Here is a 19809-nt window from a genome sequence, read left to right as displayed (position 1 = left end):
ACACGGACCGTTTCGTGCTTCCCTTGCTTGGTATTGAAAATTTCTGCTACGATTTCATTATCATCCCGCAAGAGTTTAAATTCCGCCAAAAACTCCTTTTTAATGTTATCCCATGTATCCAGCTTCTGCGGATCCATATCCGAAAACCAATCAATCGCAACACCCCGTAGGGTTGCCGGAAATTGCCTGGCCCATTCGTCGGCATGTGTGATTCCATTTGCCCGCCAGATCGTCTCACATGTCTTACAATGTCGGAGAGGGTCAGCTGTACCATCGCCTTCAAATTTGGGTAATTTTTCTTTGGGTCCCGCCATAATTCTGGAGGTCTGCACAGTGGTCGGCACTCCCACCCCGGCAATCTGTACTCCCACACCGGAGGTGTCGACAGCTGCAACCCTTGGTGAAGACGGAGGATCCTTCGAAATTGTTTCCCGCGGAAGTCTATCCTGGCCGAAGAGGTCACTCCACGCTCGTGCTCCGTCGGCACCGCGAGCCGTGCGAGTTGATACTCTCCTGTCTGAATTTTCTTCCCTTGGCGAACACAATTTCAAGAACTCCTCCCGTGCTTCTTCCACCAATTCTACTCGCTGCCGAGTCTCCTCCAACAATTCCTCCGCACTTCGGTTTTCGTCGACAATCCGCTGAAATCTCCGTCGGCGTTCGGCTTGCTGTGCTAGAATTAAATTCTCTTGCGCAATACGGATTCCATCTTTTCCCTTCGCCTTATTTCGATCCTTGTTAAGCTGATTTGGCATTAATCTTCATTCCTCCCACCTTCCAGATTCATAAGGCAACGACGCCAAATGTTTACCGTAAAGGTAAAGTAAATGAACGCATACAGAAAGTAACAGCAGAACAGTAGCATAATATTCGCAATAGTAAGTGAATGATGATTTACAATGATCCCAGACGGGATATAAATACTATTGCCAAACCTTCCCGAAGGAGTCGTCGGCCACAATTATTTTATCCGTTACAAACTATTTATCGCCGGACCGTCGGCTACAGAAACACCGCCGGACCGTCGGCTACAGAAACACCGCCGGACCGTCGGCTAGAAACACCGCCGGAACCATCTAGTCGGCTAACACCTACCTCATCAGGAGAAATGGTCTTCCCTTTATCTGTCTCAGGAGGATTGCTCACAGGCTGTGAAGGCTGGGATTCCCGAGGTTTGTTCCTTGGGCATCTCTACTGCAAATGACCGTATTCTCGACAAAGACAACAATGAAAAGGAAGAGTTTCATAGTCCAATTGCTGCACCCAAGAATAAGAACCCACACACATCTCTATTGCATCGTGTAAAGGTCTACTTAGATCAATTTCAACACAAATGTGTGCAAAAGTCATTACCTTTTTACCCAAAGTCTGCGATGAAGTCCCTATAGGTTTTCCAAGCACTAAGGCCAAAACATGCAACACATCCTCTCAATAGCATTCCACCGAGAACCTTAGTAAACGAACCCACAATGGGACACGATTTGGAAGCTCTTCTGCGGGGTTAAAGCCAGCATGCCATGGCTTGATAAACAACCCGACCTTATTGTGGAAATAAGGACCTCCCTCAAACACCCGATTGCGGTCAGCAATGCAATTAAAAGTAACCATGAAATAACTGTTTGCCAACAACATTATCTCCATTTCCCCCTCCGACTACCAAGTCCTCCGGGCCCAAACCTCCACAAATTGCAATGAAACCCTCATCCCCAAAAAATTACAATATAAGGAGTGATGCGAATAATATTCAACATCATCAACAATCATCGCAACCAAAATAACTAGTTTTGGCCTCTCCTTGCACCTCTCGAGACATCCATTAGTCTTTGTAATCCTTGAGCCATTAGATAACCCCATATCAATAGTCTCAGAGTTTGGAGCAAATAGATTGTTGTCAAAAGTCTTCATCCCTTGATTTGAAAACTTAGGGCCTAATTCCACCCGAAAATCCAAGTGAGGGCTCCTCACTGTCGTCTCACCCTTAGCGTCATCCATTTGCAAGAACCAAAGAATAGGAAAGGGAGACCTCCCCCCACCCTTAATCCAAACCCCTCCCAACTTCAAACCTACACCTTCGATCCCCCCGTCCCCCACAGAATAGAGCAGACCAAGGCCGTGGGATAGCAGACCACTAGCAACAACAGCCACTTCCCATGCTAAACTCAGATTATATAGGATGCACGAGTATTACCTGCGAGTGGCACAAATCTCCTCCTCTGGATGCACGACCTAGTCCAAGACCTAGGAGGACGAGCCACCCCAATCCAAACCCTGCAACCACCGATCTCCCACCTTCGCAGCGCTAAGAAAACCAGACAGATCTAGGGCATAGGTGTCCTACCTTGAGACGCACGTCGATCGCCCGAGAGCCATTCGAGTTCAATATAAACATATTTATTATTTATGGTGTATTTTAAATTTTTTTTGAAATTGTTTAAAATTAATAATATATATAAACTATATTAATGTTATTAATTTGATTTGAAAAAATCATTTTCTTATAATATCAATAGGGTTTGTGTATTTATTATTAATAGGTTTATTTTATAATAAAAATATAAAATATGTTAATGTTATTAAGTGATTTAGTTATCATTTACATAACAATTAATATGTTTAATATTTATTATAAGGTAATATATTTTCTCAAAAAATATTTAAATAAATATCTATTTTTATATTTTTAAATTAATAGATTTTTTTTAAAGTGACGAATGGAAGCAACTTGCAGATTCTTTTCAGGCTGAGGAGAGTTATTACATTTTAGAGACTTTTGAAGGTCTTTTTGGGGATAAGATTACATTTATAAGGGGCATTTATGATGATATCATCAAGCCATGACTTTTGGGCCATTTGTACACCTTTTTGAAGTCTTTTTATGGGCTCAAAAAGTGCTTTTTTGATTGAGCTCGCCCAAGAAGTGGGTGTTCTACATTTATGATGCAAGTTGACTGTAAAATGAGCTTTGGGCTCATTTGTAAGAGGTTTTTTGAAGAAGTTGAAGAGTTCTGATTGTGCAGAGGAGATTTTTGTGACATATTCTTGTGTCTTTGGTATTTTCTGCATTTTTTGTGATTCAGTTTTGAGATACTTGATATATGTACTAAGTCATTTAGTGATAGTTTTTTTGATTTTGGGTATCCAACTTAAAAAAAAGACTACTTGGCAAACAATGGATTTGTCTACTCTAGTTTTTTATTTAATTCCAATTTCATGTTTCATATATAGAATTAACATTGATCATATAATCTTTGTTTCCATTTATTTTGGTGTAGGAATGGTGAGGGAACCAAAATGGAGCCATCTAAAAGAGCTACATAAGACAATTAAACTTTGTGAAAGTGCTTTAGTCAACTCAGACCCTGTTTACCTTGATCTTGGACCTCAGTTAGAGGTTTGTTTTATTTGTACAAATTATTTATGCTTTATTTGTAATAAATTTCATTGAAATTTTTAAGCTTTATAATGTGTATTTTTTTTTCTCGCAAGAATACTAAGAGATCAAGCAAGGTCATTGACAAATTTCTTTTAATATTTTAAACTAAACACAGAATGCCAAGCTTTGCATATTAAATAGTGTTGTTTGTTGTGTGTATGTATATGCTCTCAGTAACAACTAACTTATTATATACAAGTTTCAAATTCAAGTGTAATCTCTAATCTCATACAGTTTTCTATTACAAATAACTTTCACTTGGTGACTCAATAAAATCTCTCGAGGTTACTCCAACATCTGCACATCTACTCGTCATTGATCCTTGACACCTAGAAAGGAAACACAGATATTTTGAATATTCATGATTCCCCTAGTATATTAGGAGAGAGGAGGACCCTTGTGGGGATCAAAATATTTGGCACTGTGATCAAAGGAGATGGGAGAGTAGGAAAGAACCAAGTGTTAGAGGAAGATCGACTGATAACAGAGAAGGTTTGAGCGAGAAGAAGATTAGGTTGAGAAAGGCAAGAAACAAATCGAAGAGAGACTTCTAAGGAAGAATGTTGAAGGTATTTTTTGTGCCTAGAATTCATAAATATCTGATAACTTCTTTGTTTGTAACATTGACAATGTAGAGATGCATCTTAGGCTATTGGAGACTAGTTGCACCGTGTGAAGGTGAGCACTAAGCACACCAAACAAATGGTATAAATGAAGAATCCAAGAGTACATAGAATGTGAAACTTGAAGATGGCTTAATGAAGGAGATTGATCTTGAGGAAACCTCGGAAGAAAATGGGGAATGTTTGAAATCCATCGTAAAGGTGGATGACCGGTTCATTTGTGAGCGAGATGGATATAATGAAGGCATGATCAAGTATTGCCTTAAGAATAACATGGAATCTATGTAATTGAAAATGCTAAGTTTACCTTAACAAGAAATACCAAACCTGATAGGCCCATCAAATCTCAATGGCAAGGAGGCTATGTAGTACCAAAAATACGGTGCCTTTGAAGTGAAAGATTGTCAGATGAGGGTAGAGGAGATGAGAGAAATGTGAATTTTGAAGGAAGCAGTTTAAAAAAAAAAAAAAAAAAAAAACTAAACTAGAATGGAAAAAGAAAGATAATGAAACAAGTAAATGTTGTGAAAATTTTATGGAGGGTTAAGTCAAAAAAAATAAAATAGAAATGAAAGTGAACAAAAGTCAGAAAATATAATGTGCTGCCTTATTTTACACATGTATTTTTCAATTTTCTTAAATGAATACGAACTCAATTAACATATAAAGTATTTTGCAACTAACCAACGTTCTTTGTTAGTCACATGTATAGCTTCAGATCACGTTATCAAAAGGCAGGAAGCCTTCCAATTACTAGCTGTAGATTCTTCATGATAAGGTTGAACTTTTTATTGTTTCCTATTATTGGTATGTCACTATAACATCGATATATATGACCGTATGACATGTACAAGAGATGACAAATCAAGTAAGGGCAGTCCTGTGATTTATGTTAGGACTTTCCATACTTCATGTAGTGATTTTGCTCACGACTATAGGCTCATGGATAAGTTGTTTACATGTACCTTTAGGGACAAAGCTTTGCAATGGTATTTCTCTTTACCCGCTTACTCTACTGATTCCTTTCAAAAGCTTGCTAACACTTTCATTCAATAATTACAAAACAATACTGGTCTTCAAATTTCTTTAACTGATTTAATGCATTGTAAACAAATTGTTAAAGAAAAAGTTGGTGAATTCAAACATTTGTATGCTCAAATATATTATCTCGTGCCTGATCATGATATTCAATGTATTTTTATTTCTAATTTACAAAAAGATGTTAGAGATAAGCTTCTCCTTATTGAGTACACTTCCTTTTCACAACTTTATGCAGTGCTTCCCCACTATCAATTACAAGTGAGTCAGTTTGAGAGCACCTCTCTAATGACTCATGTGACTATTGATAAGAATGATGCCATTGTTCATCAAAACAAGCTCTCCAAACCCAACAACTACATTAGAATCAACCGGACCATAAACACAGTAGATGATCAATTTGTTGCTGCATCTAAAGCTATTGATACTTTTTCCTCTGTGTATCCTCCTAATCGTAAGTGTACTTTGTTTGAACCCTAAATTACCAATCTGAATTCAGTTCTAAGTTCAAGTTCGAAGAACCATTTCACTAGTATGACAATTTTAGAAAGGGGTTTGTGCTCTTTTGGATTCATTCACACAAAAGCATGTAAAAATTATATATGTACATATTTATGAAGCCTAGAAGTAGAAGTGAAAATTAGACTATCACAGTGTCATAAATCATATGATTTAAACAACAAAAACACCATAAACTTTAAAACTTGTAATCATAGCATCTTGAATTGTGATGAAATAACCTACATGCACTCCACAAATGAGAATTAGACGCCGACATAAGCCTTTCATTCCTATCTTTTAGGGTTAAGGATGTCAAAAATTTATTAAATTTGGCAAAGAATGTCACTTTATTGATGTTTGCAGGGTCTAGTTCTTCAAAGTTCAAACCAAATTCGCTCGGGTTTGATCTGTTTAAGCTCAGTTCACCTAGGTTCAATTTTCCATCCCGCTAGTTTGAATTGGGGCCCTGGAAAATAAACCCTTCCCAGACTAGCATGTGAATTGGACCAAGACTATGTACCAAGTACCAGTTCGTATCTAGGCTGGTCTAGTAGGGTCTAGGGGCAAACCAAGGTAATTTAATTTGAACCTTTAGTTGTTAGGTCAGAGTTAATTAATGCTAATGTTATTAAATTGTAATGTCTCCATTTTTTGCAGGTTCCTGTAGTTGACCAAGTCAGCTCACCATTGTGACCCTCGTGAGCTGACAGTAGGATTTCAAGATCTCAGTTGTTTGGTTATAGGCTTTCCAACAGCCTATGGTGTGTTTTGGCTCTGTTTGAGGGACTTACTATTTATAGTAAGTCAATCTGTTGGTTCTGATGAGCTCAGTTGTGTCAGAGGAGTTGGAGGATGCTCTCTATTTTTATTTTGGGCTTCCGGTTTGGGCTCCAAGAATCTTGGAGGAAGCGTCTATTTATAGTAAGTCACCCTGTTAGTTCATCATCATATTTCATCATAAGGATCACTTTGGTGTTGTCAGATTTTGATTCTGATACTTCTTCAATTGTTTTCGCAAGACGGGTGAATTATTATTATTATTCATCTAAATACGCTGAGGTTGCTATTTTTGTTGGTGTTGATGGTTGGTCACCTCAGTATCATAGCTCATTGGAACCGGGACGAAAAATTTTAAATCATGGGAGCAAGAAAAAGTGGCCTTATGTGTCATAATTTGAAGTTATGACAGAAAAGGTCATCTTCGGAGCCAAAAGCAATTAATAAATTAGTTTATAATGACACATTATTATATTTTAATGTTGTGTATGGGAAGCTTCTTAAGTGAAGTTCATTTGGGAAACTTTTTTCCATTTGGAGATTATAAATATGAGCCCATTTGATGAGTAAAGCATCCGATTAATTATTTTCTTTTGTTGTCTGTGAAGAAATTCCGAGTTGTTTTTCCTTTGCCCTTGTTGAGGTATAAGGGTTTGGTGATCTTGCTTGGAGACTGATTCTCCTTGATTTATCTATGCAATTGCAGCTGAGGTATTATGATTGTTACTTCTCTATTGTAGCATACTGCTTATGAGAAGTTGGTGTTCATTGTTATGGTGGTCAGAATTCTAAAGTGGATAGGGTTTCAATCTATTTGTGCTGGGAGTGGTTTTGAAATTCAGTTATGAATTGAGAAGTCTTTCATTGGTATCTGTGTATGCTGGAAGAATTAATTTGTCACCCTCTTGAATGCTGGGATGAAAATCTACAGCAGAGTTTGGGTATCATTTACAACCTGCAATTATTAGCAAGGGCTTGCAAATCATTTCCAGAGGCCTGCAATTTGATTTCAGAACTCCACAATTTTGCATAAGGCTCATGCGATAGTGATTGGTGGCTGCAAATTTGATTCCAGAGATTAATTGTGGCACACTACCTACCAAACGCTGATGATGAAAGGAGTTGCAATCTGCAATTAGCAGCTTGACTGGGTATTCTATTGTTCATTTGATCTGCTCTATCCAGGTTCTATCCAGTTTATATAAATTGCATTTGGTATTGTCATTTGTGAAAATTCAGATTTGAGCAATAAAAGATTTAATCTTCAACATTGCGTTGCTTCTTCCAATAATCATAATTACCAAAGAATTCAAGGGAATTGAACATAAGTATTTAGCACAAGCAAAAAGGGAAATATATGTATTTTGTATCTATCAACTTAGGTGGTAGAATTCTTTTTGATCCGTTATCAGTATTGCTTAAACTTGATTGCAAATTGTTTGACAAAATGTCAAATAACTAAATGCTTAAGGAGATAAGTATCTTTGTCAAGCTTGAGCCAAGAGGGGATATTACGGTGGTCTTAGAGCTTGCTTGCAAAGTCTTTGACGAAATGTCAAACAACTGAATTATAAAAGCATTTAGTGTTTGTTGAAGTTATAACTGATTGGGGTTATTACATAAATTTTCTCCCATCTGGCTTGTGGATACTAGCGAACCAATGCCTAAATCATTTGATCCAAATGCTTTTTATCAATATCATTGTTAGTTTGGCCATGATAGCGAAAAATGTTATTATTTGAAAAATGCTATCCAAAATCTTATTGTTGTCAGTAAATTCTATATTGCAGCCGACGGGTAGAAGTGTATCCGAAAGGGAGCATGACGGTTGAGTCACCCCTTCGGGAAAGTATATGTACACTATCCGGAAGGGACTTTGAGATCATCATAATCATATTGTAAGCATTGGAGTGCATATTGCGTATATGAGTAAAGTATCTGTTTTGTGTTATATCTTACTGTACTACATGCGATAAGTATCCTTTTACCCTGTACGGTTACCAAATATGGCGCCATTGCCAGTTAAACTTGGAACGAAGGAAGTGTTATGAAGATTAATGCCGAATCTGCTTAACAAGGATGGGAATAAGATAAAAGATAAGGATGAAATACATACAGCACAGGAAGTTTTAATTCTAGCACAACATGCGAAGCGTAGACAAAAGCTTCAGCAGCTTACCGACGGGCATTGAGGGGGTGAAGGAGCACAGATGGAGGGAGTGCATTCACCTAGCAAATCGAGGAGTGCTGAGGAATTGCTAGAAGAGACTTGACAACGATTGAAAATAGTGGAAGAGACAAGGGAGGAGTTCCTTAACTTGTATACGCTGAGGGTAGAGAGTCCAAATGGAAGGGAAGTAACTCACACGGCTCGAAGTGCCGAAGGAGCATGAGCGTGGAGTGAACTCTTCATTTCCGATACACCTGATGAACGGATATAGGCAGAGAATCGAACTTCGCTTGAGAAAAATCTTTTCGAACCGGGTAACATAGTTGTCCAAAGTAGGGCGATTGTTCGAAGCAGTGAGGTTGTGGAGAACAGCATGGGTGCTCAGAACAATGCAGGTACATGGCAAGTACCACAGAATCAGAAGAAAGTAGCAATGGAAGGACCAAAGGAAAAATTGTCGAAGTTCAACAGTGATGAGATGACAGATCTGATTAGACATTGTAGAACATGCGAAACAATATGGACCGAAAATGGTGTAACGGACCAGGATGATTGGGTCCGATAGTTTCTAGCAACTCTATGGGGTGTGGCGATTGATTGGTTTGTGGATGCCGATCCTTAGAAATTAACAACATGGCCGAACGTTAAGAAAAAATTCATAGCAGAGTTTCGATTACTAAGGGATGATAATGAAATTGTAGCAGAAATATACAGTACGAAGTAGGGAAAGAATGAAACGATTCATTTATATGCAAGAAGGCTAAAAGAATTGGTGGGAAAGATGGAGGGCCCATCGGCTGGCGGATTAAAGAAACGATGGTTTGTTGAAGGGCTACGACCGACACTAAATAAGAAAATGAAGATTGTACCTCTAGCATCATACATAGATGCGTATAATCAGGCGATGGATCTGGAGAGTGAGTAGAAGACAAGCAAAAAGAAGAAGCACAAATTGTTGGAATAAGACGATTCATCTTCCGAAAGTAGCAGCAGCGATGAGGAATGAAGTAAGAAAATTCGAGCGTTGCAGAAAGATATGTTACGGATGATGAAGGAATTTAAAAATCTGAAAAAGAATCCAGACTCGGTGAAAGGGGAATTGTGGTGTAAGGACTATAAGGAGGAGGGAAACACAAAAGGGTTCGTGCTCGCAAAAATAAGTTTTCGATATTTGCCAGATTGCAGGACATTCCACAAAGGAATGCCCGTTCAATATGAAGATGAAGGGACACCAACAAGTATTACTCACGTAGGAAGTGTCCACTGCAGGAGCAGGAACGAATGCAACCAATGATGCAATGTCAGGAGGTTATTGGAACAATAACCGATGTGGAGGAGGTGGTAATAATAATAACAATGGAGGCCAAAGTCAGATTCAATACGACTCGAGTGGACAACTGATGATACAGTGTCGTGTGTGCAACCTTTGAGGGCACTTTGCCAGAGACTATACCACAAAGGAAACGTCATAGTTGTTATGCAAATGGTGTAGTCCGGGAGACCACGAGGATTTGAATTGCCCTAAGGGGTGAACTTGTTAAGCATTGAAACATGTGATGAGAAGATTCTAGCCATCACTCACAAACGGTTGTAGCAAGCATGAATGGAGTTGGAAAAACAAATGGAAACATAAATGCTACAAACAAAAGACACAGAGGAACCTGACAAAACAAAACATGATAAGGCAGGTAATGCAAATAGAAGTTGCTATAAAATTAAATGACCTTACAATGCCTCAATTGCGAACAATGATATTGAGCATGACATCACTTTCGAAAGCAATGGAAGAGACAGGAAAGGATGGCAGTGGAGTGACTGCAACAAACCCAATGCTATTGGCACTTACTACGGGGAGACGTCCGACAGTAGTAGAGATGGTTATCCTGGGAACAATACTCACAGACACAATCATCGACGGAGGGTCAAGAGTAAATGTACTATTAGAGGATATATGGAGAAAGTTGGGACAATCTATACGTTGTGGCCACCTACATTTCAATTACTCACTGCAGATCAGCACGGGATTAAGTCTTTAGGAACCCTGATGGCATAGCCTGTAACTATCGGAATGCAACCATTCTTATTAGATTTCGTGGTTATTCCGTTAAAAAGAAAAGGGTATGACACCATCCTCAGACGGGACTGGCTAGTGCAAGCAAAGGTGAAACATGATTGGAAGTAGAATACCATATCCATGGAAGGCGGAGACCGGAGATTTAAAATTGACTTGCACAAACAGATGGTAGGTGAAGAGGTAGTGTCGTCAGATTCCAAAGGTGAAGGCGAAGGTGATGATGAGGGAAAGAAGAGAATGGAACCAACAAAGGAGTATTGAGATTAGGAGGGTTGAATGATGATGACCTAGACTCAGTGAATGACTTACTCCATTGGCAGATGGAGGATTACAAGCTCTTCCCTAGTTGTAACATGTTGGGAGTCGAAGAGGGAAAAGAAGGGAACGAGTTTCCGAAAGAGTATAGCGAAGTGAAGGAAGGAGAAGCACATGTAGATGAAATGCCTACACATGTTTAGTGATGACAAACCTATAAAGTATGAAGAGCCTACTGTAAAAACAATGAACTTAGGAGATGAAGCCAATCCGAAAAATATCTTTGTGGGAGATGATTGGAATCCAGTTATGAAGGCAACAACATTCAAAATATATATGGAGTACAAGGACGTGTTTGCATGGACGTATAAAGATTTGAAAGGAGTACCACCAAAGTTAAGTGTCCACCGGATACTGTTGATAGAAGATGCGGTACCTCTACAGAAGCGGCCGTACTGGATGAACAAAAATTATGTCGCACGAGTCATTGATTAGATCGACTGGATGCTGGAAGTAGGAATTATTTTTAGGGTGCAAATGAGTGAGTGGATATCACCGATTGTGATATCTCTGAAAAGGGAGACTGCATAGATAAGAATATGCGTAGACTTTTGATGCCTAAATGCAGTAATGATTAAAGATCCATTTCCAATACCATTCATTGATAGCATTCTGGAAGAAGTTGCGGGGCATGAAATTTATTTATTCATGGATGGTTCTCTAGATACAACTAGATATCCATCATCGAAGAAGATAGGTTGAAAACAACATTCTTATACATATCGAACCTTTATGTGGACTAAATAAGATGTTAATAGTAGTGTTTGTTTCAGCTCTAGTATTTTGAATTGTGCGTGAGCACTGTCAAAGCTAACATTAGGGACATTGGGAAAATCGTGGGCAAACTTGAAGAGGTGGAATACTGTGTCGAACATTAGAATTGTGGTATTTAAACAACAAGTTTATGATCTAATTACATTGTAATTGTACTATGCTCAATGAATGTTTAGATGTGAAAGCAATAATTGAAGTAAATTTGTTTTTGTTATATTGAGATTCTATTGAAATTATACTATGTTTGGAAAGATTTGTTGAACACATTGAAGATAAGTAAATTTGTAAGATTTCAATTACCTATTTTGTTGAAATTTGATAGTTGCCATAACTAGTGGTCACCTGAGTTAGGAATTTCAAAGAAATCCTACATTTTCCAGTATGAGCCAAATTGGGTTCTTTAAATTGCTATGGGGAATAGAGGTAGGCACATTGAGAAGGGAGTGTTTGTGGCACGATGTGAGGAGGTAAGGGAGAGAGCTAGGGTAGCTGCAAAGAGATCTTGGGAGGAGATGGCTACCCATCTCACCACGCAGCAGGCGGCTTGGGCTTAAGAGCGTGCAACACTTATGACACAATTATATGCCGCCACATAGGGTAAGAGTCTCGTGGGGACACAAGTGACAGTTGTTACACATGATAAGTGTTAGGTAGAGGCGTAATTGGTAGTAGTTACCTAGGGTAAGTGTCTAGTTGAGACACAGTTGGCAACAATTACATAGGAGAAGTGTGTAGCAGGGATATAGTTAGCTGAAGCCAAGGAAGCATACGACAAAAAGGAGGGTGAACTACATAAAGTTTCCCTCATGTTAAAGGAGGTGATTGAAGCAAACTCCTAGATACAGGTAGATTTGGAACAAGTGTTACCGAATCTGAAATAAGTTGAATCCTCCAACATTCTCATCAGCTCTAGGTTTGCTTCCTTCTTCCTCATCTTTGTTATTTCTTTATGCTATGTATTCAACATTATCCCATTTTGTGTTTGTTGTTGGGAGACAACTTTCTTTTGAGGGGGATGATGCTATCAAGAAACCTAGTAGTTAGATAGTTTGGCATAATCGAGGTAGTTACATGGGTGCGACGGTTCACCTTGTGCCCCCTCAGATACTATATGTATGTACCTTCTTCATAAGCAAAGGCATGTTGTGCATTGCAAATGTAACCTTCTATTCGATGATTAATGAATATATGACTTGCTTCTGAGTTCTCTACATTTCTTGTATTGAATACCTTGTTCCATATCTATACATTAGTTCCTGTTTGTAAAAACTCTATGTATGCTCTAATAGACAATGAACAAGTTGCTATGTTTCTTTATTTATTTAGTATTAATTTTCAAAATACATTAAAAGTGTAGGAAGAATAATGACACACACTTCAACATTATTCATAATTTAAGTGGAAAGGAAATACATTTAACATTGATCAAATTCCGCCATAAATTTAGTAAAGAAACCTGATTTCTCCTTAGCGTAACTTCTTTGTGCTTGCCGGCTGAAGAGAAACCCAGAATATGAATCGAAGGCAACTCCTCAACTCCATGCCACCATGATTATCTCCAACGTAGGGCAAAGACTTAACTATAACAGCCTAGAGTTAGTGTGGAATACACCAACTACGAATTGCGGCCAGGTATTAAAGGGCGTCCAACAACAAGCAACTGCCGGTTACAAATTAGAGGGCCGTCTGCATACAATTTCGCCCAACACAATTATGCCTCCAACAAGCTAATTGAATCCATAGGCTCAACGTCAAGTTGATGGAAATCTTAGATGCCATCCTCCTAGTATGAAAGGACAGTCACCAAAACCTTGAAATGTATAACAAATCGACTACCAATATGTAGCCAATACAGTCGACTTTCTTCACAATATTGATCTACATAGCCACAATGATTACAGTTGGAGATTAATGATAATTGTTTATTTCAGCGCAATTACCAGTGATGAATCTCAAAAAATTCTTCAAAAACCCTCAAGCAATGAAAGATTAATAAAATATATAATATTCAAGATGCCTTTCTCCTCAAAATGAAGTCATATTTATAAGACCTTGTGCAACCTGGCTTCACCTTGACACTTCTCACTTAAACCTTGCTTTCTAATTTAAAGTCCAAATACTTTGTATTATAAAGCACCATAATTAATTACCAATGCATTAAATAATGTAATGTCCCCCACTTAGCCAGTCTAGATATATGTTGTCGTTAGCCCATTCTTTTCATGGTCCCGAGGGCTAACCAGGACTTCAAAAGGGATCTTGAGGTTATTTGGCCTAGTCAAATCTAATTATAGGCCAAATGGAGTTCGTTTGTTGGGTTTTGAGGAGGACTTACTACTTTTAGTAAACCAACAGGGGATGCAGTGCCTTCATTTTTTGGTGGCAGGATGAGATGCATTTTGTCAAGCTCTTTCCGATGAGCTATTATATGTGGGGATTCTAAGTTTATTTGGTATATTATTTTAATGTTTGAAGTTATAACGATAAAGTGACTATTAAAATTAACTATTATAATGTTTCATAAAGTCACTTTATAAAAAACCAAGTCCCCCCTTTTAAAATACATACATGGGCATTCGTAAAAGGGAAAAGTAACATTAAAACTCATGTATTATCCCACATTGGCAAGAGGGAAGCGTAGAACTAGTGAGGAAGGGTTAAAAGAAAGAGGATAGCTCTCATTTGGGCATGATGAATATTATTTGAAATTTGAAGTAATTGTGGAGATTATTTCTTCGGGCCTGGAGGATGCAAACCCTCTACGCTTTCAATCTTGACGCCATTGAAAGATATGGTATTGAGATTCAACATTGTAACAGTAAGTTCCTGTAGCACGGTACTGTAGCAACGAGTTACTGTAGCAGTCCGGATCACTGTAGCTGCGAGTTATTGTAGCAATTTCAGAACTATTAACATTGTTGTAGCCACAATGGGTATGGACCATCATTGAACTCTATAGTTGATATAATGTGTTGAGTTTAATGAGAAGACATGATTTTTATGGAAGTTGTAATTTTCTGATAATCTGAAACAAGAAATAAATGAATGGTCATTGTTATTAGTTGCATATGGTTCTATGTTGCCTCCTATTTGCATCTCATATGAAACACAAACAATCTTGAGAAACCATTAATCAACATCATGCTGAAAACTATAAGAAATTTAGTTGCAAGCCAATTGTTTGATAAAATTACAGGAAGAAATAGACATTAAAATAACAAAACAAGGCATACTATTACAAATAATCATTAAATCCCACTATAATTGCAATAAATATGACTTCATTGAATCAATTCATCCATAGCCCAAAAGCAAAAAGAAAAGTAACCAGCATTGTCAGAACCGCCTTAACCAAAATAAAAATTGGCCAAAAGTGACTTACTAAAAATAGTAAATCCATATCAAAGACCCCCGAAACCAAACGTCAACTCACAGGGGTTGCGCTGATGAGCTGACAAAAACCAAACTCTAAGAACCTACTAAATCAGGGACATTATAGTCCTCCCTCCCCAAGATTGCTTGCCCTCAAGCAATCGTAATCCGGGATGCTATACAATATCCTCTGGCTCCCAAGTGGCATCCTCGTCTGGAAGATCCTATCACTTAGCCAAAAATTCACAAATGGTCCTCCATCGCAATTGGCTTTCTCTAGCATCAAGAATCGCTTCCAAAATCAAGTCCAATCTTCCTTCATCATCCAACGGAGGCAATACAGGAGAAGGTATCACATGATGACCCAAAGCCCCCTTGAGGTGTGAAACATGAAACACATTATGAACTTTTCTATCATCAGGCAACTGCAACTCATATGCCACCTCACCAACTCACCGCACAATCCGAAAGGGGATATAATAACTCGGCTTAAGTTTCTCAGCCCCACTCTTTTTGATCAAAGACTGTCGATACGACTGCAACATCAAGTAAACCATGTCACCCACCTGGAAAGTCCAGCAACAAATCTCCTACACTCGGTACTCTGCTATCACCAAGTCTATAAAAACTAGGTGGATCATACCCGTATAGAGCCCTAAAAGGTGACATCTAAGTAGTGATGTGGTGAGTGGAATTGTAACAATATTCACATAAGTGAATCTACTTTACGCAAGCCTTCTGCTGAGAAGAGACATAATTTCGCAGATATCCTTCTATCTACTTGTTCACTATTTCCATCTATCCATCAATCTGCAGATGGTAGTTGGTGCTAGGAGTCAACTTAGTCCCACACAATCTAAAAATCTCTTGCCAAAAATGACTCATAAATCTGCTGTCATGGTCACTCAGAATGGTTTTAGGTAAACCATGCAACCTGAAGATCTCTCTGAAAAATAATTTAACCAACTGCATAGTTGAATAGGTAGTGGTAATAGGAAGTGAGCATACTTTGTGAGCCTATGTACCACCAGATATATGCAATCCTGTCATTGGGCTTTAGGCAAGCCCACAAAGAAGTCCATGGAGATTCCTTCCCACTTCCTTTTAGGAATAGGAAGTGACTGTAATAAACCAGTAGGATATGTGTGTTCATGTTTGTTCTGCTAACAAATGAAACACTTCTAGACATAGTGATGAACATCAGTCTTCAATCCCTTCTATGTAAATCTCTCTAGAACCAGTCTATAAGTCTTCAAAAGAGCCAGGGTGACCGGCCATAGGAGATTCATGAAATGCCCGCAGGATTATCTTACACACATCTGACTCTGGAATCAAATATATCCTCCCTTTGTAGATAATCAACTCTCTTGAAAGCGAATATCTATCATCCTGAATACTACTATCCACGATACTTATTGCCCACTGATCCCTGGCATACTCAGCTATAATTAGATGTCTCCAATCCTCTGAAATATCAGATACTATACAAAGGTGGGGTCTCCTCGAAAGAGCATTTGCGATTACATTTTGAGTCCCCTTGATATAGGTGATATCAAAATCATAAGACTGTGGCTTGCTGACCCATTTCTGTTGTTTCTCATTCAAATCCGTCTGCCCCAGGAAATGTCTCAAGCTATCATGATCAATCTTAATGCAAAACTTGTTGCCTACCAAATACTGCCTAAATTTAGCCAAAGCATGCATGATAGCTAACATCTCCTTATCATAACTACTTAAAGTTCTCTCAGGACCCTGCAATTTCCTGCTCTAAAAAACTATGGGATGTCGATCCTGGGACAAAACAACAGCAATACCCTCTCTGGAAGCATCACAATGCAAATCGAAAGGCCTAAAAAATTTAGGTAAAGCCAATACTAGACATGAAGTCATAATAGTCTTAAACTCCTCAAAACATTCTTGTGCCTGAGCCAACCACTAGAAAGCATCCTTACAGGTCAAATTTGTAAGAGAAGCAGCGTGTCGTGAGAAACCGGCTACAAACCTACAGTAAAAGGCACAAAGTCCAATAAACCCTCTAAACTGTGTCAGGGTCTCAGGTGTAGGCCACTCCACAATAGCACGGATCTTATTTGGGTCCATGTGAACTCTGTTAGCACTAATAATATGCCCCAAGTAAAGCAACTCTATCATACTGAGAGCACATTTGGACTCCTTGGTGATGAGAGCCAATTATAACCTATTTAATGCCCTATTTTAATCTATCTTACGCACTTTCCTACTTCTCTATTCCATTTTCTATCCCATTTCATTCCATTTTACCATCATAATGTTGCATATAGTTTAATATAAATAAGTAGTATTTAATATTGTTTTGGGATTAAAATATGGAAAATTTATTGTTGATTACGTTTTACTAATCTTTAATATTGTAGCATGTTGATTTGTAGCACAGATCTTCCTGTGGCCTACAAATCTTCCTGTAGCTATTTCACCAATACAAAGCCCCATCAAGTTTGAGATGTATTGCACTTACTTCCAAAGCAATATTAGTCGGTGGAGATTATATTATTAAAAAGGAAGGCCGCAATACACTTGTTATTGCTTATTGTTTCTTGTTGGTATATAGACATGTTTTCAGGCATATACCATTCACAACGCATGTATACATGAAGAGGACATCAGCAAGATTTACGTGGCAGCATGTGGAAGTAAGCTTGGCCTGTAACTAACCACTGTCATTGCTACGTAAGGAGGTAAAGACAATATATTACGGTTGAGATTCATTCCCAAGCATTATGTGAACACAAAACCTATCTCCATATATTTGTAATGTTCTACAATAAAACCATCTCAACTCTCAACTCTAGTGTCTACAAGATCGAGTGCTCATGTGGCATGCCCTATATTGGGGAAACTGGTCGCTTTGTTATCACTAGGATCCGGGAGCACAGTGTTGACATTAGGCATGAGAGGGTGCAAAAGTCTGCCCTTGCAGAGCACTCATATTCTACCAAACATCATATTTGTCTGGAGAATACCAAGATCGTGTCCAAGGAGGAAAAATATTTCAAGAGGAAGCTAAAAGAGGCCATTGCCATTGCCTACCATCCCATTAACCTTAACTGTGATGATGGATGGTCCATCAACCATATGTGGCGCCCCTTGCTCAATTCTCTTGGCAGCCCCCATTTTGGCTTGCTCGGTAGACCCCAACTTCCTTGACTCTCTTGTGGTTCTCCTTCGTGCTCGTTCTTTTGGTTTTTCGTGTAGTGGTGTTCCCCCTTCTTCCCCCCCCCTCTCTCATTTTTGCTCTCCCTTTCTCCTTGGTTTCTCGTGTTGGGCTCCCTCTTGGGCTTGTGCTGCTCTCTCTCTCTCTCACCCTCTCTCTTCCCCTCTCGCACCTTAGCGCACCCTATCCTTGCTTCTTGTTCGTTCTTGTTGTCCATTTTTTCCTTCTTAGTTCCTTTTCTTCCTTTTTTGTCTTGTTAATTTCTTGCTGATATTGTTTTCTTGTTGTAGTTGGTTGCCTGTTTATATATTTTTTCTCGCATTCTTTTGCTCATATATATATATATATGTATATATGTAGGTATATGTATATATATGTATGTATATGTATAGATACATATATATTCTTGCATATGCTTTTGTTTTATTCATCTATTTTCTTTTATATATGCTTGCATATGTATTTATATATTAATAAGTATATATTCTTTTTATAGATATATACATATGTGAGTATATATACATATATAAATATATTTATATAGTTATATATGTGGGTTGTTATATATTTTAATATATTTATATTTTTGTCCCTCTTCTCCATTTTTATTAATTATTATTTATTTTTCATATTTATATATTTGTTTTTAATATAAATACATAAATTTATGTATTTAGATTTGTTTTATATAAATATATATATATATATATATATATATGTATTTATATATTTATGTTTATATTTTGATTAAGAAATATATGAATATATTTATATATTTATATTTTTTATTTTTATATATGGGGCTATATATATTTGCATACATATTTTAATTGTCTTTGCTTTGGGGTTTTGCATTGGTGCATCATATATATATATATATATATATATATATATATATATATATATATATATATATATATATATATATATATATGGTGGCGCGTATATGTATATATATACTAGACATATTCCTTTGGATATGGTCATGTTTATAGTTGCATTGGCGTTTGCATATATATATATATATATATATATATATAGATAATCTTGCACACTATTGTCTTTATTTTTTGCTATTTTTCCTTTAGTATATAGTGTATTTTTTAGGATGTTTTTGTGCTTGCTATATATATATATTTAAGTGGGTAATTTATTTATTATTTTTTGTATAGTATATAATTGCTTTATTTGCATAGTATATATTATATATATATACTATGTTATAGTATATTCCTTAGTATATAACGATATATAATAGGTTTATTGGTTGTTAATTAGTATATTATTGTTTTTTCTTAGTTAAATAATAAATATATATTGATATATATATATATATACACATTCTTGCTTTTGTTTGCGCTTGTATTTTTGTTTCCTTTTCTCTTAGGATGTGTTTTTTAGTATTTATTAGGTGTAATAGTTCGTTTTAATACTTTTATGTATATAATATATAATAATTTGCACTAGTTTTTAGTTGTTCCCTAGTTTCATTCATTTTTTAGTTTTATATATGTGCTTTCACGTGTGCAGGTATTTTTGCGT

The 19809-nt window shown here is 37.3% G+C and overlaps 1 protein-coding gene across 1 annotated transcript in view; it reads left to right on the top strand.

Annotated features, from left to right (window-relative positions):
* LOC149545291 (beta-galactosidase 8-like) overlaps positions 1 to 19809 on the top strand; it is a 219321-nt gene that overhangs the window by 59439 nt on the left and 140073 nt on the right. Inside the window, exon 10 of the mRNA XM_089790622.1 lies at positions 3273 to 3391. Within this exon, the coding sequence (XP_089646748.1) occupies positions 3273 to 3391 (119 nt within the window). The remainder of the gene's footprint in view (positions 1 to 3272; positions 3392 to 19809) is intronic.

Source organism: Cupressus sempervirens, chromosome 7 (assembly GCF_028749045.1).
Source record: "Cupressus sempervirens isolate cs-2001-9-10 chromosome 7, ASM2874904v1, whole genome shotgun sequence".
Classification (NCBI taxonomy): Eukaryota; Viridiplantae; Streptophyta; class Pinopsida; order Cupressales; family Cupressaceae; genus Cupressus; species Cupressus sempervirens.
The sequence above is the reverse complement of the archived record's forward strand: the minus strand, read 5'-3'. Positions and strand labels throughout refer to the sequence as shown.